Genomic DNA, 26081 nt, shown 5'->3' on the forward strand with positions numbered 1-26081 from the left:
TCAAACTTTTTAAACGGGCCTAGATATGTTTAATTTTTATATCGCTTACGTGGCCCAGTGGTTAAAGCGCCTGCCCTAGAGTCACGAAGTGAAAAGTTGAACCCCACTGTGGGACGTGGAGACCTATAAAGTATAAACAGAGGTCCCGTGTCGCAGGTGTTGACAGGAAAAAGATCCCTCACTGCTCAATGACCTTGAGTGCGGAGTATAGGGCAAAATTGTAGCAAAATTGAAAAGTATTGTATACAGATCACTTACCCTATATTCCATTGACATGGTCAGAAGGACACGAAGGAGCATAAAATCATATAAAATCCAAATGTATCTTTGAAACCAAACACTTTATCTTTCAATCACGCGAACCAGACCGGTCGATTCCTAAGCTGACTTACATATGAATGATATTTGAAAACTATGGTACAAGTCATTTACCCCATATCACACTGTTGACTATGTGTAGATACCCGATGAGCGTGGTCATAATGACAACTCGGGAGCTACGCTCCCTCGTGTCATTATGACCACGCCCATCGGGTATCTACACATAACCAACAGTATGATATGGGGTAACTACTACATAACTTTTAAACAGCTGGTACTAGGGCTTTCATACTTCACGTGCGTCTTCATTGTGACAAGACCTTTCAGTTGGTTTTAATATTTTAGACTTTGACCTGAGGTTTGACCACATTTTAAAATGTTTTACCTTTGTCATAACTTTTGAACAATGAAGACTAGGACTTCCATATTCCACATGTGTATTTTTGTTACAAGATCTTTCTTTGGGTACCAGGCACAGGCACTTGTTTCGGGAATAAATTTTAACCCTTAGTATAATAATAACACAAGGTATCTAACTCCAAATTATACGGAGTACCCCACTCCCTTAGAATCGCGCTCATTTACACTTTCAGAGAACTGTTTTTACCTATGTCATCTACGATAATTTATCTAAACAACGATATATGGCTTGCTTGTCTTTGTTTTATTTAATCTCCGTATACAGCGTCAAAACTCTACTCGCCGAGTGGAAAAGTCGATCTAAACCATAAAACGGTATGTGCTAATCTCGGGCAAGGAGAAAAATTAAAGAATGCGTGGGTTTAAAAATTCAATTCCAGATTTTAAATATTGCATTGAATAAATAAAATTTCATAGTGTCTTATTTTCCATAAAAGCACTACGATGTTTTTCCGATATAATTTTAGAAACAGATTTTAGCCAATAAAATTCGAGGTCTAATTCTTTGCCCGAGACTAGAACATACCATTCTATGGTTGAGTTTCACTTTCCACTCGGCGAGCAGAGTTTTGAAGCTGATTACGGAGATAAAAGAAAATAAAGACAAGCATGTCAGATATGGTTGTGTAGATAAATTATCGTAGAAGACATAGGTATAGACAGTTTACCCATGCATTTCCTCTGAAAGTGTAAATGAGCGCGATTCTATGGGAGGGGGGTACTCGATGTAAATCGGAGTTAGATACCTTGTGTTATTATTATACTATGGGTCAAAAATTTATTACAGAAACAAGTGCCTGTGGTACCAACAATTTTTATCTTGACCATTGGAGTTTGACATGCACTTGAAAAAATTAAACACTCGTCATAAACTGCCATACGGTGACATCAGTATTTTAACAAACACACCTTGCTTTTGTAAGGTTTTTCCTTTAATATAATATGTGTATGTATTCAATGAAGAACTTAAGTGTTGAGAAATCAAACAACAACAAACGTGTTTAAATTTAAAAAGTTATTTTATTTTCATCAGATCCAGAGGTCAATTATGCACCACAAATTTTTAATACTTCTAGTTAACTCGTTCATGAGTTTACTCGGGTCTGGTTCAAGTCAGGTAACTCCATTTAAAACTCCACATAAAATTATACTCTCGGACACTGATTTATATCACCAGTAGAATATATACACTGTACGTGTCTGACATCATTTGTAGAATAAATGAAATTAATGGGGTAATTTTCAGACTCCGGGAAAGTTAATGATTTGATGATTACCCTGAAAAAATAACGTCAAAATCAGATTTCAATACCATTTAAAGCAATGTTGTATAAGGTCATGCAAAAAGAAAATCTTGTTGCAAGCACATATAAATACATTGACTCTAAAACTGTATATTAAAATCATTTTTTTTAATCAAGCTAGGATGATCGACTGCATGCGTATTATTTTCGATTGTTAGTGACCTAATTTATACATGCAATGAAAAAAGTTTTGGTACTTAATACTACAAGGCATTATAAGAGTTAGTATGCAACCTTTAAGATTTGCAATCTATTATCAAAAAATAAAGTAGATGTTTATATTTACATTTTTCTTTCATAATTGTTAAGTTTTACAGTCCATTTGCGAATTTATTTTTTATCCAAAGGCAATAGAATTTGGAAGAGTTTTGCATTTAAAACTTAAGGAGGCTGGGGGGTCAACAATTTAACCACAAAGTAACCACCAGTTTTGTCAACATTCATTTGACAAAGAAAAAAATCATAAATTTTAGTTTTTAATTTTGATCATTTTCTATATCTTTATATGGAGCTCTCCTTTTAAAGGAGATAGAAATAGTCTGAAAATGGCTGCCACCCCCCAGCCTCGTTAATGCACTTTATAAGGATGAAGCACAAAAATGCGCTCTAGATGTTTAGTAAGCTAAAACAGGTTAATAATGGTTTATTTTAGGACTTTTGTAAAATGTTTTACTATCTGTAAGCCTTACACACACCATAAAAAAAGCTGCAATCCAAGAATGTTTTATAATTATGATTTCTTTCCATTACATGATGTATTATGAATTTTCTAATTTTGATTCACCATATCTAGATCTCTATAGCTTAAGGCCTAAAATTTTGCGAAAAGCCTCCTTGTTGCCCTGGCATCATAGGCTGAGACATCGAAACAGCCGGCCCAGGCTGTTGGTTACCTTGCATTCGAACATTGCCATTTGCAAATGGATTCTGTCCTCCCATCATAGCACCGGATGGACCTCCCCTATTCATGGGTTGTCCCATATTTCCTCCCATGGGATTTCCGAATGGATTCATTTGTTGAAACTGAGGGGCTTGTCGTCTAGTGGGTTTGCCTTGTACAACGACAATAAATGAGTTCTCTGGTTTGTTGACAATAATTTCTGTCATTAGAGCAGTAGGATCGCCAATTTCTTTTAGCGCCCATCTACCACTGTATACCCATTCAAACTTTCTGTATAGAATATCGTATCCTTTAACAGGTTGAAGAGGTGGATCCCATTTAACTCTTAGCATTGTGGTGTTATTTTCTCCCTTCACTCGATCGACAGTAACATTTGGTGGTACTATAGTCTCTGTGGGTACAACATGATTGAAAATTAATGCTTATCCAAATATACATGTATGTATACCAAAATACAGTAGAACAAGGGAACAAAAAGAAGAGAAGTTCAATAGGTCTTACCTCGTTTTGGTGTTTTACGAACTTGAATAGCTGGTTCTCCAAACCCAACATTATTAACAGCATAAAGTTTAAATTCGTGGACTGTGTCATCATCTGAAAAGAAAAATCGCCATAGAAAAACGCACTAGACCAAATGAGATTAGAAAAATTAACATTGTTGTCAGGTTCTGATTGGAGGGTCAAAATTTCTTCTTTTTTGAGTCACTGCAAATACATTCATTTATATTTAACTGGAAAGTGATTCCGAATATTCTCAACCAGAGAGCTTCAGCTTACTTTAAAGAAAGGGAAAACTGTACAAATCAGAAATCAATACCGAAGAAAAACTACCTAAGAAATCGGAAATCCATCTTAATCTGGTTGGATCAATTTTTTCTTTCCGTAAAGCGCCGTTTTTAACTCCCCAATGAAGTGTGTAGTTCACTAGAGGTCCGTAAGTATGTTGTGGGGGAATCCACCTCATCGTCAGTTGTGGGGGATCAGCACGGGATAATTCAAGTTGGACACTCCTGGGAGCCGTCGGTACTGTTAAAGAGATTTATTTGACATATTTTTGGGTATACATATTTATATTAAAGATGGTTATATTTTACATTTGGCAACAAAAAGTAAAAACTGTTGTTTATTTCTTTCACCAAAAGATCGAGCTATTTTGTCATTCATGTAGGAAAAATTTCAAGAAAAAAAATCAGTTGTTGAACAGAAATTGATATATTACTACCATCAGCCTTTGTTTGACACATGACTACAGCTCCGCCTCCTCCAAACGTTTTTCTGGTTCTTGAAGACGCTTGGAAGTAGTAGACAGTGGCAGGTTCAAGGCCATCGATTACAGCTTGCGTCACCGTGGCATCCTTTGACTTGTAAAGATAGAATTCTCTGTACCTGCTATCTGTGTAATTTATATTATACCCGCGGATAATACCATCCGTGGGAAGAAGAACAGGTGGTTCCCAGGTGAGAATGACCGCTGTTTTGTTCAGAGATGTACAATTCAAGTTCAGTGGATGAGGTGGGTCTGTTAAAAAAAAGTTTGTGATTATCGTGTGATTTTACTTAAGGTAATCACTGAATGATAAAATAAACACACGGAAAGAAGTCACCAATTCTAAAAAGTGTCTTCTTTGTGACCAACAAATATAATTTGTGTACATAATAACTTTGTAAATTGCGGAACTTAGTTTGGACTATATACTTTCAATTTATAATTTGTTTGTAAGCTTCCCCATTGCTATCTGTTTTCATTCGTCGTCATTTGTTGGTCGTTAACATTTGAACATTTTCAGAATCGCTCAAGATCAAGTTTTAACCATTTTCAATCCTTGGGACCCGAATAGTGGGCTTCAATCATAAACATTAACGCAATTTTTTCATATTACAGATTTCCTAAGCCGTCTTCCAAACATGCATGTATTTAATTATTTCGAAAGAGAAAATTTTTCATTGTGATTTAAATCTGTAATATAATTTCACAATTACCAGTGATCGATCCAAACATGCATATATTTAATTATTACGGATGAGAAAATTTTGTCATCATGATTTAAATCCGATTTGCATACTAGATTCAGTTGCTGAGAGGTTTGCTTCGGATAATCTGCTAGCTTTTTGTCAATTAAGATAAAAATATAGACTGCAACAAAGAAAAAACGTTACATGCCGAAATTAATGAATATACTCGGAAAGAATTTCTTTCTTGAATTTTGCGATTTGTTATTTTTATATATGAATTATTTACACTCAGCAAATATAATGCAGCCAAACTTTAAGATAAACTTTCCTAAGAGTGCCACAATGAAATTACAATTTGTTTATTTAATCCGGCAAATTACTGTGAAATCAGTATCAAAATAATACGGCATAATAGTAGATTTACCATTTTATGTACATTTTCCTGTAGTTATAAGAAAAAGGGCACCTCAATTAGAAGCATAGCTAAAAATCAAAACAACATTTAACATAGATCCCGATGCAAATAGCCTCACTTCCGTTTCACAACAGGATTAACTCACTCACTCAAACACGATTGCTTTACTATATCCCTCTTACTTTTTTGCAAGTGGATAATTCATCGGATGGCAGCCACTTCAGATTCACAATGTACATGTACATGTAAATATGTCTATTTCATTACATAAAAATACTTTTGACTCAACAACATAAGAATTCAATTGATTGTTTATTTCGAAAAACATTATTATCGTTAAACGTTTGTTTCTGAAGAGGGTGTCCCTTCAAATGGATATATGCTTTCAGGTTTATTTTGACCAAAGGTAACTTACTGAAGTCGATCGTGAAGACCTCCCTTGGAATACTCCTGTCACCCTCTCCGTTGTTCGATCGTGCTGCCACCTGCATGACGTATCTGGTACCTTCAGACAGGTCATTGACAAAGAAGCTAAGTTTCATATTAGGTTGCTGGGATACAACCTCCATCATTTCAGTAGCATCTCCATCTTCTTTATAATAGATAACGTAATCGGTAATTCTTCCGGCGACTACGGGGGGATCCCATTGTAAGTACACGGTGTTAGGGTTTTTGGGTTCGATTACCATTATCGTTGGTGCGCTTGGAACTAAAAAATTAAAAATAAGTGATTCTTAAGGATCTTTGTGAATTAGTAGGATTAAATAGAGATGGACAATATTAAAGCCGAACCTGCCGTGATTAGAAATATAGATTTCTCTACATAATCTGATTCTTGATTGATAGCAGGTAAGCTAAAAAAGGGCTGTAACATTTCCACTAACGATATACACTCTTTAAAGACATGAATTGGAACTTAAGGCTTAATTATACTCCTGCAACTATGCACAGACACTTACTGATATCTGGAGTTTCCACAAATTCTGGGGCACTGGAAGATTCAGAAACAATGCCAGCAACGGTTCCAATACGGACTTGATACTTGGAACGTGGGGCAAGATCCGTGATGGAAGCACTAGTCTGGGTAGAGTCACAAATCCTGAAGACGACCTCACCCTGGGGCTGGTACCCTGTCTCGTCCACAGCGGAGAAGTAGACCTTGTATTGGAGATTGTCTGGGACGGGATTGGGAGGGTCCCACCGAACGACGATGGAGGACACATTGTCCATTGTGGCTGACTCCACAACGACATTTGTAGGTGGAGGAGGAGGGGCTGAAAAGCGAAGAGAAATGGTCAATAATTTGATATTAGTATTTGGTCTTTGTTCGTTTCTAGAAAAACATAAATCCAGTCAAGATTCCTATTTGTTTTGTTTCGCTGGACTTTTGAGATGGAATATTGTTCGTTAATATTCCTTCTACTTCACTAATCGACATTGGTCCCTTTTTAATTAGAAATACTTTTTTCTGAAGTTTTTTCCCCCAGTTCTTCTGAAATAATACTGGGCAATTTATTTCAGTGACACTCTTCTAAGCCAAAATCAGCAATCCAGTTTATAACTTCAGTTATATTGGATCAAGGTAAGCGATATTTCACCTTACTGAATCTGATTTTTTGTCATTTTAAGCATGAACTGAAGTCTTTTTTAAAAAGTAATTCGTACATTTGTATTTAAGATAAATTTCGTGTTACTGAAAAGTTTTTAAAGAAATTTGACTGGATATACAAGCAACGCAATAATTTTGAAATGAGATATCAAAATATAACCAAAACAGACTTCTTAACAGGAAATTAAGACAAAACGTAAACTTTTTTGTCATCGCAAGGGATTTATCTCATTATAGGAAAGGATTACTCAAAGGTACAAATTCTTTCTTTCTTTCAAAGCAAAACAATGACCATCTTGGAAACAATGAAATTATAGCCCTATTTAAAACAGCATAATGATTCTATGAAATTTCTTGTAAAATGTTTGGGATGATATAGTACAAGGTGGATAAATTAGCCTATTGCTGTATGAAATATATTTATGGATTCAAAAATAGGCTTAGTTTTTATATTTAGTTTTTTTTTTTTATTTGGTAAGTAATTTAATTAAAATTACATTTTCCACAAGGACGAACATGCAAAATTTTACAGGAAATTCTGCTGTCCAAAGAAATATAATGACTGGTATTATAAATGAGGTCCCCCTAATTTTATCCTATTTTAAGGCGGGCTGAAGTGTGGAGAGCATGATTTAATATAAGAGATTTCAAGTTTTTAGATAAAACATTACATAACTTGACAGAAGTCCTGTTGTTTCGTGACTTTTGTAATAAATTTCGTCAGGAAATTTACATATTACACAATGCACCTTGTATCGGGATATATTTTCACAATTAAGAAACTGTAAACCTATTGTAAGTCCGATTTTATCGCCTTTATGAAAGAATTATCTTATGTTAATGACAAACCAGTTAATCATATTAACTTTAAATTGCTAATCGAATGTCAATTTTTTAATGCATATTGTCAAGTTTGTCACGCAGGAAGGGATCTGTTTTGTGCTGAGAATTTATAATTAATATACACTTCATGTGTAGGAAATGTTCAATTTCCCGACGCATCCATATGACAAGTAACGTAATTAAATTTATGTAAGCAACGACAGTTTATTGTAATTATTCATCCACTCAGAATAAGAAAACTAAAACATAAATCAAAAAATATCCTTTTTAAGTAAATGAAATTAACAAGTTGATGTAAATTGTTCATTCTATAGGCGTTTTCACTTTTTTGGTCAATTTAATATGAAACTATAAAGTTAATTAACGAATATCATATAAAAGTAATCTGTTGTCACTGTTATACATGGAAAGCTGGTACCAACAGGGTCACGACATAAACTGTGCTTGTTTGAAGATAACATTTCTTATCAATGACATTATATTACTTGAGAGACCAAATTTCACTTACGAAAAACAATTAAGCACTGATGTTCCCCTGACACTACCATTTGTCATGGATCCGAGGCAGGCGTGCGTTTTGCCTGTAGGTCCTCCGAAATCGGATGTTATTTCTCGTGTTAACATGATTTACATTAATACTGTGGTGACATTGTTATGGGATAATCTATATAACATATAATTAACAAATAATTTTTATAATTATCATATTTTTTGGCTTGTTTCCTATTTGTTTTTTTTAACTTTATGAATATACTGAACCTTTCTAATAAAAAGATCGATTTTTTTAATATACAGTTGTATCTCTTGACATCTAACATTGGCAATAATATAATAGTTTAAGAAACGAACTAATACTAAATGTCCTAAAAAGCAGAATATTTTTCCCAATGGTTACAGATGTATTTTCCAATTTTACGATAAAGTATAAATACTGAGGTCGACGATTTGTCTGGGATTCAATTTTATGAATGGTGATTAGCTATGCGAGACCTTGGTCCGTAAAGAATGTGTGTCCATTTTAGCAACAGAGACAATTATAATACGCGTCGTAAATCATAGAAATAGGCACATTCCTGACCGAAATAAACAACACCGTGTAGAAGATTAAATGTTTCCTGTTTGCAAGCAAGCACCATTAAAATGATCAGAATAAAAAAGCCCTTTGTCTTCGAAGAATATACGTGATTGTAAAGCGGGTTTTTTTTAGTGTATTTTGATAACTATAGTAACAACCAACGAAAACCAAAATATCGTCCACAAAGATTTTCCACGATAGTTTTAGGATCCATGCAATGATGATAATGGACCTTGTAATCCTTAGTTTGAAGTTATGTCCCTTTAAAGAAAAACAACAACAACAACACTGATGAACACTTACTGGCTTGTGGGCAGCTGGGATTGGAAGATCCCATACGCATCTGCAGTTGAGCAGTGTTATCTTCTAGCGCTTTGAGTCTAAGTTCGACCTCCTCGAGGAAACTGGAATATACTGCATTAGTATTTACAGGAGGGTTAGGAATGTTTTGTCCCAATTCAGCTTGAACAACAGCTTGTAACATCTGAGCATTAGCTATAATGTTTTTCAAATGTCCATTGATGGCTAACAGTTTTTGTTGCTGCTGAGCCGACAACTGATGCACACACACACAGATTGTCACTATAGTTAATCCCAGAGAATTCCACATTTTGGAAAGTCTTTTTAATATTACTGTAAATCCTTCAGAAAAAAATTGATAATTTTATTTTATATATCTGAAAAAAAATATTTTAAAAAAGAAATTAATTTTCCAGTCCCCTAAGAAGAGCGCTTCTTTTTCATCACCGGAACTGTTACTGCGCTCGCGTTTACTACTTTTGTCGATTCTTGGGCTCTGTGTAAAAATATATGGTAGTTGAGTGACGTTAAGCGTCCTCATTTGGTATTCTGGTCTCCTGAGCACCTTAGGCTATTTAGGAAAAAAGAATAATAAAAGACATTAAGAGGTGTAACAAAACTGTGGTTAAGCCCATTTTGTTTTAACAGGTTTGGAATATGAGAAAATGATAATGATTAATAATTACTTTGTTTCATAAATACTTAGAGTTTTCATGAAACAACTTGTTTTAATATCAGAAGACTCCGTTTATATATGTGAAGTTTGAGTAAGACTTTTGTTTGTAAATTGGTTGTTTTCTTAGAATGTCGCTAGAACTGTTTTTACATTATTTTTATAAGTCTTTTCCTTAAAATAGTTTTTTATAAATAAAGTTTTAAAGTCACTGTGATATTGTTTGCTCAAAATGACAATAAGAAAGGTCAGTATTTGAAGAAATACCAGTTTGTTTCCTTAAAAGTTGTGTTGACGAATTATGAAGTAATTAAGAAGTACTTATTTGTATGCAATTGCAATTAATAATGGAAACAAAATTGGTGCATTCTGTTGTCATATTTATATAATAAAACATGTTAAGCTGACAACCCATGATAAATGTGCATGTTGTAGCCCAGCATTAACTTTTGAAAAATGCTGTACATGTGTTTAAGCAATTACTTTATTAGAAGATTTGCATATAATTGAATCAACTTGTCTTCCCTGGTTATTATTAAAAGAGTTTTTTCAGCTTTCTTAGTAAATGTATATGCTTCAGAATTTTAAGTCAAATCCACGTATTTTTTACCTAAAATTCCATTTATATGTATGAATTTCAGCATAAAAAATTACAACGTTAACTGTATTTTTTCTTTTTGTAGAGAAGTATTCCACAATCACCTGCATATGGTCCTGATGACTTTCAACTGATGTCCAAGAGCAGACTATTCAGGGGATGAACAGTTCCTAAACAGGGACAGGCTTCTGTCAGATAAGTTGAGGTAAAGGTTTTTAAATCAGTTTTCTCATTTAAAATAACATTTGGCAAAATTGATATCTATTATCGTTGTGAAGACTTTGTTTGCAAATTTAACCTATTGTCGTATTTTTACTAACACGTTACCCGACAATTGTTATGTCATTGTTTTTTACCATTTTGACGAAGGTATATGTATATACGAGCACTGGCCAGTGTGGCTGGTTGACAGGATATGTATCCTCTTTCAAGGCGCCAGACACACCCCCGATGTTTCCAGGACTTTTCCACTTTTCCTGATTCGCATTTTCACTGGATTTCCAAGATTGATCGCTATTAATCATCTGCACGGTTTAGATACCAATTTGAATGAAACTGAAAGGGAGTGGCGTCTGAAGTCGGTCTTAACTGTACAAAAATAGCACAGGAAGCTATATTAATGCAGGTTGTTCCAATAATTACCTTTAGAGGGCTGAAGGGCAAACACAAGATTTATAGGCTTATTTAGGTAAGTATAAAATATTCCAAAAAAGCAATTCAATAACCATTTATAAAATTGATTGCATATGACGGTACGGTAACATTTTTAGTTCAATGAAAGATCATGGTTAAGTTTTCCTGTTGTTTTCTACTGACACTGATTATTTCGTTCTGTCTTACATGCATTGATACAATTTTTTATTTTAATTTTTATTTTAATTTTCATGTCCTTTCCACACCCCCATCTTAAATTCTTTCATCTTTATGACTTTATCATTTCCAGATTACTACATGGTCTTATTAAAATTTCTGGAGAGGTTGATGTTGTTGAAAAATATGATCAGAATCATTTCCAAAGGTTAAAAAATCATGAGCCCAGAGCTTTCAAATAGTTTAATATATTAGTTTCTGTTATGAATTGTGTGTATGAATATAAATGATGATATAAGGCTGAGTATGAAAGGAATTTACCCCAACATTTTGTTAGAATGTACTTTTTAAAAGTTAAGTTAGAATTGAATTAAAGGCGGATGGTATAAACAAATAAAGCCTTGATTGGTATACTTTAGTATATATATCTTGGCCTACTTTAGTTTTAAATGAAGAAACAAACAATAAATATCAAACATATTATGAAATGGCGAAGATTCTTTGAAACCCAAAATTCTACTACAGTAACTATAAAATCACATATTTTCGTGGGGACAAGTTTCCGTGGTTTGATGAAAAACTCTTGGTTCATGGGGATTTGATTTCATGGATGGAGAATTTTTCGGTAGTTATGTATGTAACATTTTACATTTGGTGGTGACATAAATTCGTGGGTCTCTTCATACTTCGAAAACAAGGAAAATTAAACCCCAAGAAAATTTGTGATTTCACAGTATTCTGCAGCCATCCTTATCAATCTATAATTTTTTGTCAGATAAAATCCAGTTATTAAATAATAAAGTAAAACTTTGGATTAAAAAAAACGTTTGCGGTTAAATTTGTACATGATACAGGGTACATACATATACATCGTTGAAGTTATTTCAAGATGTTTGAAAAAATTTAAAGTTTGATTGTATCATCTGTCCTCCTCTACCAGTAATGATAACTCCGAGTTATTTATTTAAAAAGGCTCAAAATGAAGCTTGATTTTAAATATCGCAATATGATTCAAGTTTTTATTATTTTTTTTATTTTTGAAGTCCAAGAAGCAGCACTGAAAAATTTGACATTTTTACCCTTAAAGTACAAACATAAAAACATCTTTAGATAAATCAAATTTCTTTGAATATAGACCAAGAAACCAATGCTCATTAGCCATGATTTGAAATTAGAAGTGATATATGATGGCTTTTAATGATAGCACAAGTTTTTTAGTAATAAGTTTTATCATAATGAAGAAATATTTTTTTAAATAAATCAAATACCACATAAGTAAAGAAAACATTATATAATATCCACGAATATCTTGAATATGTTGATCAATCTACAATTAGAAATTGCATAGTTGGTGCTTTTGTTTGCCGTTTTTTAAAATACATATGTACATGCATTTAAGATTTTGATAATTTATGCTGTGTCATATGATAAATAATGTTGAATTTTGAGGAAATACCACGGGAATATACACATTACTTTGTGAATGAAGAGATGTGTTATGAGCATTTTCATTTACTTTACCGATTTTTAGATCCAATTGATCGGACAACCTTAAACAGTCAAAAGGCAAAATGTCAACCATCTATTATTTTTTTTCCATTTTCAATATACTTAAAGTGATAGAATTAATTAGACTACATGATCGATGGTAACATTTCTAGCTGACAAAGCCTTAACAAAAGTCTTTTTATAAGGGTAACATAATTCGCATCTGGTAATACAACAATGCCTTTCCAAGGTCCTTAATTTTTAAGACTGATTCCGAATGCAAGTTGGTGTCATGAAAATAATCAATTCTCAAATCGAGGAAGGCTACTGGTGAAAACGTTAATGTTACGGACTTTTAAAGTCAGCATTTCAAAACGACTGTGATGTTTCAATTACTTTGCAAATATAAATGTGTTATAGGGTTAACAGTAAACAATCTCAAAAGTCCATTGAAACTATACAAATTGGGAGCATAACAAACACGAACCTGTAAAGCATCATAGGTTGGATCAGAAGCCGTGGAGAGGTAAGCTTCTCTCGAGAGGCCACACACGCCCGTGTCATGATCTTGCATACGGATTGTCCATGACACCTGATCCTGCATATTATGTTTTAGAGGTCCGTATTTGCTCTGCTCCTATTTTGTAATTTTGGATGGACAATTTAGCTTGAATACATTCGTTATCTCCATATATTTCATGTGGACAATATCGTTGAGTCGAACGTGTTGAATGTCAGTATTTAAGTCATTTAGTTTATATTATTTGAGTGACTATTACTCCTTGGCCTGATTAATGCAGAGGTGTGAGACAGAGCATAATGAGTGAGTGCTAACTCCACCTGGCCATCTGATCATATTCCAGGTCCCTGTGAATTTTTTTTTCATGTTTCGCTTTGTAGGGAAATTTATGAGATTAACCACTGCTCTTGAATAAAGATATGGAGATCACGAACAGAATTCAATCTCAAAGTCCATTAAACAATACAAAATAGGAGCAGAGCAAACACGGACCTCCGAAACATTAGTCACACCCGCCGTGTGCTCCTTGTCATGATCAGGAAATAACGGGAAAATCCGTCGTCAATTCAATGTATAAATAATGGACTAACAATAAGTATGAATAACCTTAGTCAGCATTTGACTCAATGATAAACTGTGTTTGCTGACAAGGTCATTGTATCCACCATAGAACTTACGAAATGATGACTTTAAACGAGACTGCTGATATTCTTGTTTCATCAACTTGCTTGTCAATAATTTACCTCGTTTTAGAAATTGTTCATACGTAGAGCATGCTCTTGCGTATCACTTAAAAAGTTCTTTGCATTTATGAATCCTTATTCTTTTTCTTTGCTTTAGGCTCATTAATGTAATTTTCACACTGGAATCTTTTGTAAAGTTCTCATCTTAATGTTTTTTTTTTAAACGATGGCTAAAGGCAATTTTTAACGATCTTTATTTTCTGTATTTGCGTTTCCTGTCTAAACCCCACATAGTTTAATGAGGTAAAACAATTTCTAAAGTATTGCAGTGCTTTTATCTAATTTTATGTGATTTCTTATTTTTGACATTACTTGTATGTAGTCCAATCCTCAGGATCTAAAATTCAGGCGTCGAATAATTGAAAATGCTCACAAAAATGTCTTTGATTTCTCTAAATAATGTCTATTAACCCACGGTAATTCCTCAAACTTCATCTCTAAAGTTAATAGTATTATAAAGGGGAAAAAAGCAAATCTCAAATAAATTTTCAGAAAATGTTAATTAAAATCCCTACTATGCATTTTCTGATTGTAAATTGATCAATAACTGCATTTTGGAATGAAAATTACAGGAATCTAGGCCTTGGAAGAAAATTATGTGATTTCCTGAAACTGATCTAGATAGTAAAATACTTGAACTGTGAACAAGAAAATGTAACTACCTACATTTTGTATTGTTTAATGGACTTTTGAGCTTGAATGCTGTTTTCTCCATATATTTCATACGTACACTAGTATCCATTGCAAATCATGCAGATTATGTTAGTGGTAATATGTTATGTGTAAAGCTAAAAACCAACTTGTACTGGGTTGCCTTGTTTGTTTATTTTAAATTTTGTGACATATTTTAAGGTAGTACAAAACACCCCTGGATCCTATTTTTACTAATTTCTTAAAAAATACTGGAGAAAAAAAGAATAATATTACTATATTGACAACAATGAATGACCCCTGTAAGAAAAATAACAAGTTTTGACATGATTGCGTCATATTTTGTGAAAAAATCAGAGAATCCTATATACGTATTGGTCACTTGAGAGCTTACATTTTGGAATATGTTTACGCTATCTAAGTGCTAAAGAAAAGCATATAGTAGCCAGTTATAAAATGCAGTGTAACTTTTGTTCAATAAATAGCAGAGGGCTGATATTTGGACACACATATAACTCTGTTCTTTGTGTACTATAAAGGAAGGTCATATCAAGAGGTCAAAGGTCAAATATTGTGACGCCATCTACTGAATCTTTTAGTTAAATTTTTTTAATCGCCAAAATACATGTATCAGAAACTACTGGTTCAATTTTCTTTATTTTTACACAATTTACTCTAGGGCCCATTTTAATCATTTTGTTAATTTTTTGCAAAAATTGAATTATACATTTTTTCTTTAGAAAACTCTAAGTGTAGGATATTTTTTACATGTAAATTTTCAATTCCGACGCTATATATATGTATGTTCTATTTTTACTTAATATTTTTCTCAAATGGACCAGTATCAATATGATTTACTATGTTTAAGTAAGAAAATGGTTATCTTCATCAAAATTATAACACAAACTTGCAACAGATCAATTGATAATTCTAGAATAAGGCTCATTCTAAAGTCGAGTGTCTGATTTCACAATCTTCTTATAACAGGGGTCTGATAGGCCATATTTCAGACAATGTGGGCAAAATATGTGTGGTTGAATTTCTTTCATATTATATATAAAGAGAGATTTTGTATCCTAGAACAAAATATCAAAGTTTCAGAAAAAAATGAATTTGAAGAAAAATTGGCCTATCTATTGTGTCCTACCTTAAAACAAAATTAATATAGCCTGATTTATGCATAAAACTTGTGCATTTGTCTTTTGTGTCATTGCGGTTTTGATCAGTTTAATAATGCACATCTTTAACCTCGACATTCTTCTAAATGCAAATATATTAACCATAGAACGTAAAATGCAATATTAATAGTAAAAATGATTATAATTAATTAAGAAATTCATCATTAAGATTAATTTAACACGATTCTAGTATTATGGATGAAAATATAGAAAATAACAAATTATTATTTTCAAAAGTTTATTTCTGAATAAGATAAAACCACTTAGTTAGTCAAAAGTTTATTTCAGAATAAAATAAAACACTTAGTATTAGTCATTTTGTCAAATTTTGGGATATTGAGCATCAATGATTTCCAGGAACCATGCACAAGGGCTCCAAGAGATTTGATCTTGTTAAATATATAGATTTATTCTCTAGATCAACAGTTTTGTAAAATTATTTTAAGGCTTTTTCATCTATACTTATCTGTAAAATTGATATTGAAAATGTAGTCGCTTGCTTCATCTGTGGTCTAAAGCTGGTCTAAAGCATACTTTTTTAAGACCATCTTTTATTTAATCGAAAGATTATTTTCTTTAATAAAGAAATGCTCTGTGACTTTAATATTGACTTTTTGTATATGTTTTATTTTGTTTCTTCTTAATTTTTGTTAATATTATATGGTATATTTACCTGAGATAACTTTTAAAAACACTAAGTCTTATACTATTCCAATTAATCATAGTCATAAATGGAATATTTTTGTCAAGTTCCACCAAGGTTAACAAGTGCGATACTTTAAAAATGAGATATTAATTGTGTCTCTTATTAGTCAACCTGTTCTTATATTCATATGAGCAAATTATTTTTTAAACCCCTACAATAGAAAAAGAAAACACTTGCTGTTACCCTCAACATTCAAATAGACGTGTTATCAGTAAATTAATGTTACGTTTCTGTTGATTCGATAAATCCCAGATAAATAAAAAAAACAAAACATTTGTTTCATACATGTATTTGTATATTTTACTGACTATAACAAATGTAGACTAAAAAACAACTTAATTATTTAGAAAGGAAATGATTTTTTTTTTTTTTTTGCCATCTTCAACCTTCTTTAGTCATTTAGTATTATCCCGCCATCACCTGTAGGTCCAGCCTTTTTGATATCATTGACAGCTGCTTTTTCAATAAAAATGAAACTCGTAAATTTACTTACCTGGTCATTGGTCATTTGCAAAATTATTTTGTTAAAACACATTCTGATTGCATACACAAGTACTCTGAAGTTGATATCAAAAAATGCTTGAGTTTCTGATTGACAATATCTATGTGGTTTTTAGAGACCAGGTCTTCCAACAATCTATTGGAATTCCCATGGGTACCAATTGCGCTTTATTATTGGCAGACCTATTTTTGTGTTCATATGAAGCAGAATTTATGCAAAATCTTATGCGTGAAAAGAAGAAAACACTTGCTATGGCCCTCAACTCGACATTTAGATTTATAGACGTGTTGTCAATTAACGATGGTAATTTCCATTCCTACGTCGATACGATATATCCTGGAGAGCTTGATATAAAAGATACCACAGAGTCTGATACATCTGTTTCATACTTGGATATTTTACTTGAAAGGGACGTTAATGGTAATCTAACAACCAAGCTATATGATAAACGTGATGACTTGAACTTTTCTATCGTCAACTTCCCTTACTTATGCAGCAATATATATGTACCTTCATCACCTGCATACAGAGTGTATATATCTCAGCTGATTCGATACGCAAGTGCATGCTCTACGTATAAACAATTTATAAAAGGTAGATTATTGACACGCAAGTTGATGAAACAAGAATATCAACAGTCTCGTTTAAATTCATCATTTCGTAAGTTCTATGGTCGATACAACGACCTTGTCAGCAAATACAATTTATCAGTAAGTCAAATGCTGACTGACGTTTTTCATACTAAATGTTAAACCATTATTTATACATTGAATTGACGACGGATTTTTCCGTTATTTCCCGATCATGACAAGGAGCACACGGCGGGTGTGACCGGTCAGCAGGGGATGCTCACTCCTCCATGGCACCTGATCTCACCTCTGATGTTTTGGAGGCCCGTGTTTGCTCTGCTCCTATTTTGTATTGTTTTATGGACTTTGATATTGAATACTGTTCGTTATCTCCATATCTTCTTGCATCTGCGGTTTAAGTATCTTAACTTATTCCATTCGCAAGAACATGCTCTCAATACGATCCATTTTTTAAAACGAAGCAGGCTACAGATAAGTTGATTTTACAGGAATTTCACCAACTTCCTTGAAAGTCAGCACTTCGTAAATTCTGAGATTGTTCCATGTATAATGACATAGTTATATGGCAAAGGTAACCTATCGATGGGTTCTATGTTGGTTGACTTGTTTTATAGCAGTTGTTAGACCTTTGCTTTCATATTAGATATTACAACGGAATATTTCGTCTACTATATCAATATTTAGGGTTCACAGCTGGTGTGACCTGATGACAAGGGATGCTTACTCCTCCTAGGCACTTGATCGCAGCTCTGGAGTTCCTAGGTTTAGTGTTTAATGCCTTGTTTAAAGAGTTGCATTGTTGGTATTTATTAAGATCGATTGCGGTTTCTTAACTTGACCTTTTTCATGTTCAAAACAGTAAAGGATTGGCATATTATGTGTTTTGAATTCCTGTAACGAGTTTTCCATGCAAATTACAAGGCGTTTTATTCAAATTAGTTGCACATTGCATCGTAAGTATATAAAGACTAACTAAAATTAATACACAGGAAATTCTATTGGGATTATTAACATACAGTGTTTAGTCATAGTGTAGGTAATATTGATTTGAACATATTTTATTATGTAACAAATACATAAATGGATTGGGCAGCAGGCATAGCCTATATAAGCCCTCTCCACAGTGTAGGTAATATTAGGTTTTATAAAAGTATTCATTTTTTATGAGTATCATTTTCCATTATTATCAAAATGTATCAATTCATTAAAAAATGATGAACTAAATTTTGATCCCCATTGTTTTGTGTGGCTATCGAGCGACAATTCTTCAATATAAAGTATACATATTAAATAAGTATAATTTCTAATTGTTTTCATTTATCAATCGCTTGCAATTAATAGTAAAGAAATGAAAAAGGTTAATTGAACATCTGTTCAGTTTCAGTTCAGTTTCTTTATTTCTTTAAGCCAACTGGCCCATCAGAGTTATACAACAAACATGATAATAACAAAAAGAAAAAACATACAGAGAGAGTGAACGTAAAGAACACATACATGGGAATAATACTGTCTATACATCAATTTTATTTTTTCTTAACATTGTTGCTGCGTTCAAAAATTTGCCCAAATTTACGAGATCTTTAATATTATGGGAACTTAACAGCTGAATTAATTTAAAGACACTAGGCCTAGTATAATAATACTTTTTCAAAAAATTTTCTTATATCAATGTACAATTGACATTTCAAAATAAAATGAAATTCATCTTCTATATCATGGAGATTACAACATGTACATAATCTATTATTTTTAGGTACGTTATGGTGTCGACCTGTTTCAATATTCAATCTGATTAGATAACCTGAATTTTGTTAATAGCTGTCTTAAAATAGGTTTTGTTAAATACCATTGCAAACAGAAATTGTCAATTAAATGTTGATATAAATTACACTTTGAAGAGTTTGATATATTTTCTAATATAGCTTGCCTAGAAACATCTAACAGTCGTTGTTTTATAATGAGATAAGATCTATCATTTAAATTATCTTCTGTCCAAAGTTGACCTAGACCTAAAAGGGACAATTCTTTTTTAATTTGTAAAATCCATTTGTCATTATTTAATACCATGCTTTCATAACAGGACTTAAGAATGCAATTTTCAGTTGTTCTCAGTTTTATCCAATATTTGAATATTCTTAATTTCATTGTAACTGCTAATGGAAAACGCCCGAGCTCTGAATAAATCAAACTGTTTGAGGTTTTCTTCCCCACACCTAGAGTATTTTAACAGAAATTTAAATGTAGGTCCGATACAAGCTTTGGTTTGGAGATTTTTTGACGATAATGCATAAAAAGAGCTTGTGCTAAACTGCTGAGGCAAAGGTTTTGGAACTGGTCCTTTACTACAATTTTACCTTACACAAACTTACAAAAATAATAGATCTAAGTTTTCATCTATTTAAAGACAATAAATCCGTTTTAACTAGTGTAAAATCAACTGCCTCATAGATGTCATTTTTAAAGCTTTGTTTGATTTACTGACTACATTACATATTAAAAGGTCTTATTGCCTGCGTGGCCCAGTGGTTTGAGCGTTTGCTGTAGACTCGCAGATTTAAAAAGTTGATCCTTTCGTCCCGGGTTCGAACCCCCCTTCAGGATGAGGGACCAGACCTGAGGATTATAAAATATACACCGAGCTACCGTGTCAAAAAAGAAGTTTGCAAGAAAATTATCCTTTACTGTTAGTGTTAAATTAATCTTAGTCTAAAATTGCAGCCCTCCATCGGCAGATGTTGGCTTAGATTCTCTATATGTTTGAAAAAAATTCCGATGTTAAACAAACAAACAAAAGGTATTCTGTATTGGGAAAAGAGTTCAAGACTCTAAGGTTAAATTTGTTTTTATAATATACTGTAACAAATGTTAAAATGAAACATTATTTAACTTGCAGAACAAAAATATAACAGGAAGAGTTATATTTTAAGAACAAAAGTTTAATATTTTCAATTTATAGTAAGTATATATCGTAACTTCAAATGAATAGCTAAGATTGATAATTCAATTAACATTTACTCTTAAATTTCATTAATATTGTCAACGTCATTCCTTTTTTTCTTTAAAAAACTTAATCCATATCATTTAATTAAAGTATTCTCTGAAATTTATTTTAAGATGTATTTTATTTAAATTTAAACACTATAATGGCATGTAGTAAACAGTTTTCTGTGACGAGATGGAGCAGTAGTTTATGCAAATGTCCGACTTTTAATGATTTATTATGACCTTGCTTGTCTGCTAAAATTCATTTAAACATTGCATGACTGAAAATGTTTTCTTTTCTCTATGTTGTGACACAGTAAGGATGGACAAACTCATCCTCACAATGGTCAAACTAAAGTCTTTGGTTTTCTTTAAGTAAAACAATTTTTGAAAACTATACGATTGTACACGTGTAAGTTTTTAATTTACTCTTATTACTCTTATTACAATTTTATTGACATTGTTTATTGCATTTCATAAATCGTTGTCTGCGATTTATTAATTATTCAGTAGAGGTCCTCACCTTTCCTTTGAGTGATTTCGAACAATGCTTTACAGATAATGAATATAAAATTTCAATTGAATAACTTCGGTTAGCAAATGTCATTTGGATTTATATTTACATTAACAAATCATGTTTTGTATATCGTAACGTGAGGAAACATTTCTAATTTTGGAGACTAAAAACTGCGTATGGTAATTAAGTCGTGATTTTTGTTAAATGAAATATCAAACCACGCTACTCAGTCAGAGGGGATAAAGATCAACCACAATTTCTATGACATTTACACAAACGTAGGCTAGGCAGTTATAAGGAATTGATGTTTGTAAGCCTGAATTGAGTATCTCGCATGTAATTCTGTTAATGACACAACTGTACATTTTTACCAGGTTCTGAATACTTCGACATGTGTTGTTTTTTTTATTTTATTTTATATACATGTATTGAGAAAAAGGGAATTCATAGGACGGGGCAACAGGCATTTAACCCTCTCCCAAGAGCTGTGAATTTAATTGTGATTATTCATGATAGATATAGATAAAAAGTACCTTCATTGACGGAACTAGAACTGTTAGGTTTATTTAGACCCCTTTCATTTCGTAACCTGGACAATAATAACCGTTTTACTACTCACTTTATATGTCAGTCTTATGGTGACTTTTACTATTGGAAACTGAGAAAGACTTGTATTATAATTTACAATAAACAACAATATTCTATAAATACAGAAATAAAAGGTATTATTTAGAACAAATAAAAATATTTTGGTTTAATAATTATTTTTTATGTAAATTAAAAAACATTGAGTTGTAAGAATGTAATTTGTGTCAACAATTAGTAGGGCAAACGGATATCCCATTGGACGTCATTTTGTAGGTAATAGATTGTTGAATGGCTGTAAAGACAAATGTCATTTATCTAAACAAATACAAGTATCCATCCAATAAATTAAAAAAAAAATGAAATTTTAGATAAAATAATAACCAACATTCAGAAAAAATAACGTAAATAATACTGGTAACTTAATCAAATTAACTGCAAGGATGTACTTGTATCTTTAATTGAGTTTTCATTATTTTCTGATGACTCTCTCTATATTTTTTCAATGATCTTTTTTTTTAAGTTTAAACATTTTTTTATTTCAAATATTCTTACTCATCCCACGGTACTTTATGAGAACGTGAAGTTTTTTTCTTCTTTGCAGTGAATCTAAAAGAAATATAGTTGAAATGTAAATAATTATACATGTATATTATTACACATGCATTTCAATTTCAATAGTGAAAAAAAAAACAATTATGTAGAAATTATATGTCAGATTAAATAGCAGACTAGATCAAGCATTAACTTACGGGTTTGAATGTACAATGTATACATACGATATAAACCGTATAAATATCATTCTTGAGAATGATGGGCGTGAAACACCGAATGGGTCCTTATATCCTACAGTAAGAATGATTTGTTTCGTTCCTACCTATCTTCTTGAGTAGAATTGCAGTGAATTATTTAAGAATTATAATTTATCTTACGATTACTTAAATGAATTTATATTGTGTCACCTGTTATGTGCAACAAAATAAATTAAAGAAAATAAATGGTCTTTTGAAACGCCCTTTTCACATCACGATTCATTGCTGAATGGCGGGAATGGGCCTTTCTGTCTACTTCTGTATAAAAATATATTTGCCTTTTTTAGGAATAGATTAACAAGGCAGAAATCGTTAACTTCACACATGCGTGTACCTCTATCAGCTGTTTTATAAAATATCGTATTTTCGCTGCATTTGCTATTTTCCTAAATGTTTTTTTTTTTAAGTTTTTTTTTCATTTTACGTGGGCTTTTCGGAAATTATTGAGACATTGGGTATATTTTTCTTTCTAATGAACGTGTTCCGGTAAAAATTCGCATATACGTTTGACAAGCACTTAGAATTCATAAAAGCAAGAAATATTTTACAAATATTAAATTTCATATTTTCAATGGTATATAAATGTGCCAGAGGTAGAGGTACCTGCCGCAGTCACGTTGTCAGATATTTAAAATATGTAACAACAACGTTCAAACCCCGATGGACCCATAATAAGGGCAAAAGTAATTCAATTTATGTTTATAATTTTTCGATTGTATTTTGATTACATGTTTTGTAAGTTTGTTGGAATTCTAATCAGAAATACTGAGATCATTAAAAAAGTAAGCACAGGAAAGAATTCTGATAACGACGAAAAAATGGAATTTGACGTCAAGGCGGAGCAGCGAGAGACTTATAATTTTGTGTAGCGCTATTTAAAACTCTTTTTTTTCAGACTAACCAACGTGCTAAAAAATAACAAGACTGCAAAACATGTTTTAGGGTTGTTATTTCATTAGTATGTACAGTAAAACTCGGTAATAACGAAGTTGTTGGGACCTGTGAAATTACTTCGCTATATCGTTATATCCGTATAGGAATTCGTAGAATTTTATAGTTGGGGATCCAAGAAAACTTCGTTATAGCCGTAAATTCGCAATATCCGTGTTCGTACTAAACGAGTTTTGCTGTATTTTTTATGACCAATAAAATCAAAAACTCCGGACGACCATCAATTTTGACCTAACGGAATCAATAACGTTGACCTGCGTTGCGAAAATCGGCACTGCATGATGCAAAGTCTTCCTCTATATATGACAAATGAAAATATTGCACTGGTAGAGCAACAGCGCATATTTTTTAACGAATCGTTTAAGAAAAGAGAAAGTTTGATTTTTTTAATGTTATAGGCCTATATGTTTTTTAAAAGAAAGAAAAGTAAACGCTTCCCCATCGTTTCACATGCGAAAACATCTCCGGCTGTGATGACGTCAAAATGACGTAGCGATGCTGCTCCAGGTCGATAGTAGCATGTTTATAATTTCCAGAACTTATCTAATTATCCTATAAATTAGATATTTTGCATATGTGTTTTATTCTTTCTTTATAAAATGTTGACGAATTTTCCTGAATTTATCTCAGCTCTTTATAGATTTAAAGTAAATGTCTCAATAATTTCCGAACAGCCCTCGTATTTATTTTTCTAAGAACAGCTGGTTCAAAAACTAAATTATGGTGATGGAAATTTAAGCAATGAAATGCTGTTTTTTAACTAAGAGTGATTTACTTTTCCAAAAATTTAATCGATGTAAATTAGTGAGAATTATTTACAGGGACGAAGACATTCAAATCATGATAATATTATGCTTTAACCACAAATTTCTACATTAAAGATTTTATTTTACTTATAAAATGCTTACTGAAAACCAAGAGATCTTTTTTTAATTTCAAATATTTAACAGGTACTTAGTTTCAAGACTGCTATTAAAAATTTATTATGTCTTTTGGCCATCAAACTGTGGTTGCAACTATTGCTCACCATTCATATCATTGATACATTGGTCTTCAAATTGATAAAATGAATGCACAGAGTTTAACCTTTGCATTAAAGACGGTGAAATATATTCGTCTTTGACAGAAATTTCGTAAATCATTATAGCTACATTCATCCAGGTTTTTTTAATCCTGTGGATGAAATTTAAAGAAAGATAAAAATGATTTAGGTTTGAACTTTACTTTGCTTTTACTTTTTTCGAGTCAATTTATATGGAAATCCTCAAATTCTGTACTGTTATTTTCCAGACAATCTTAGTCCAAAGTATTCCTTTGCAAACCAAGGATAAAAAACAGTGATGGAAAATACTTAATTTTAATTACAAGTAATGTTGACAACCACTGATCACTTGGATGATTTTTTTATATACAGAATTTATTATTTCTTTAAAGTTTAATTATAACCCCGATTTTTTAAATAGACATAGTTCATAAAACTTCCATCATATTTATACGACAGCAAGAAAATAAGGAAAATTGTTCAAGACCTTCACTGAGGGGCAAGAGTAACAGGTAAAAAAGCTATTCAATGCAGGGATTTTGATTAATCTGGGAAAATCCGTCAGAAGAGACTATCCATCCTATAAAGTATGCCCTAACTTTCATCAATGACATATTTCCTTAAAATAAAATTGATAAAAAAAATCTACATATATATCAGAAAGGACTTACTGCTTTGATATCAGAAGAAATAAGATTCGCATATACATGTAGCTTTGAGATTAATAGCTTTAAATATTCATAGGAATCAGTTAGATCTTGCCTTTGTTCCTTTATGCAGACGGTCTGTTTAATGCATGTTCTTCACTGTTAAATTTTAGACAGGGATTGTCATATTTTATTCAAATTTGTGTTAATCTTATGCATAATACGCATAAAGATTTGAAAGTTTTGTTTGTCAGATACCATTTCTGTTGGACACTCAGGTGACCTATTGCTATTTGTTGTCGCCCATGTCATGCGTCTTTACATGTGCGTTGTCCGTAAACTTTTGAACATTTCCAGTTTTCTCTTTGGATTGGCTAAATCAATAAAAATCCACATTGGTACAGGATATTTAAGGTATAAAAAATGAATTTTCATGGCTTTGCATCACATCCATCTGTAAAATCGTGGTCCCTGGGTCTTGTGTTCAGGTTTTTGGGTTCGAAAGATTCGCTGCATGAGTGTGATTATTAAAAAAGTCACCAACCTGTAATTTTTTTTTTGTTTCACGAATCCAAAGTTTCAGTTCTAAGTGAGACCAAAGTAGCCATAGCTGAGAAAATCATGACACTAAAGAAACAACCAAGGCTCATGAGCCACTTAGTTTCTATCGGGACAAAATTTTATCTTGATGATACCCAAGGAGAACAGTTTACCCCAAATTAAAAAAATAATTAAGTTATCTCTCTTTGCACTCTACACAACGAAACCTTCAACTCGACATTAAATCTACGACGTATTGTCAATTAACAATGCTTATTCCCATTCTTATGTCGATACGATTAATCCCAGTGAGGTTGAAATGATAGATACCACAGAGTCTGACACTTCTTTTTCATATTTGGATATTTTACTTGAAAGGACGTTCATGGCAATCTAACAATCAAG

The 26081-nt window shown here is 32.2% G+C and overlaps 1 protein-coding gene and 1 long non-coding RNA gene across 4 annotated transcripts; one reads left to right on the forward strand and one right to left on the reverse strand.

The window, feature by feature from the left end:
• Positions 1-1781: 1781 nt before the first annotated feature.
• Positions 1782-9618, reverse strand: LOC134263739 (fibronectin type III domain-containing protein 2-like). 3 transcript variants are annotated; one of them, XM_062746122.1, is made up of 8 exons: positions 9145-9618; positions 6274-6588; positions 5730-6023; positions 4169-4465; positions 3778-3972; positions 3448-3540; positions 2830-3337; positions 1782-2019 (listed from the first exon to the last, which is right to left on the reverse strand). In XM_062746122.1, exons 1-7 carry the CDS (start codon positions 9449-9451, stop codon positions 2850-2852), a joined length of 1989 nt encoding a protein of 662 aa, XP_062602106.1. In that variant the 5' UTR covers positions 9452-9618; the 3' UTR covers positions 1782-2019; positions 2830-2849. The 3 variants fall into 3 exon arrangements, with proteins under 3 accessions (XP_062602106.1, XP_062602107.1, XP_062602105.1); XM_062746123.1 differs by having other exon boundaries at positions 2939-3337; positions 9145-9617; XM_062746121.1 differs by lacking the exon at positions 1782-2019 and having other exon boundaries at positions 2753-3337.
• Positions 9619-10309: 691 nt separating this feature from the next.
• LOC134263735 (uncharacterized) lies at positions 10310-11094 on the forward strand. Its single transcript, XR_009991340.1, has 3 exons — positions 10310-10381; positions 10498-10617; positions 10950-11094. It is a non-coding gene; the product is annotated as an uncharacterized LOC134263735 (long non-coding RNA).
• Positions 11095-26081: the final 14987 nt, after the last annotated feature.

The sequence above is a fragment of the Saccostrea cucullata genome, unplaced genomic scaffold, assembly GCF_032062105.1.
Source record: "Saccostrea cucullata isolate Sc308-1 unplaced genomic scaffold, CSIRO_AGI_Scuc_v1 ctg350, whole genome shotgun sequence".
Taxonomy (NCBI): domain Eukaryota; kingdom Metazoa; phylum Mollusca; class Bivalvia; order Ostreida; family Ostreidae; genus Saccostrea; species Saccostrea cuccullata.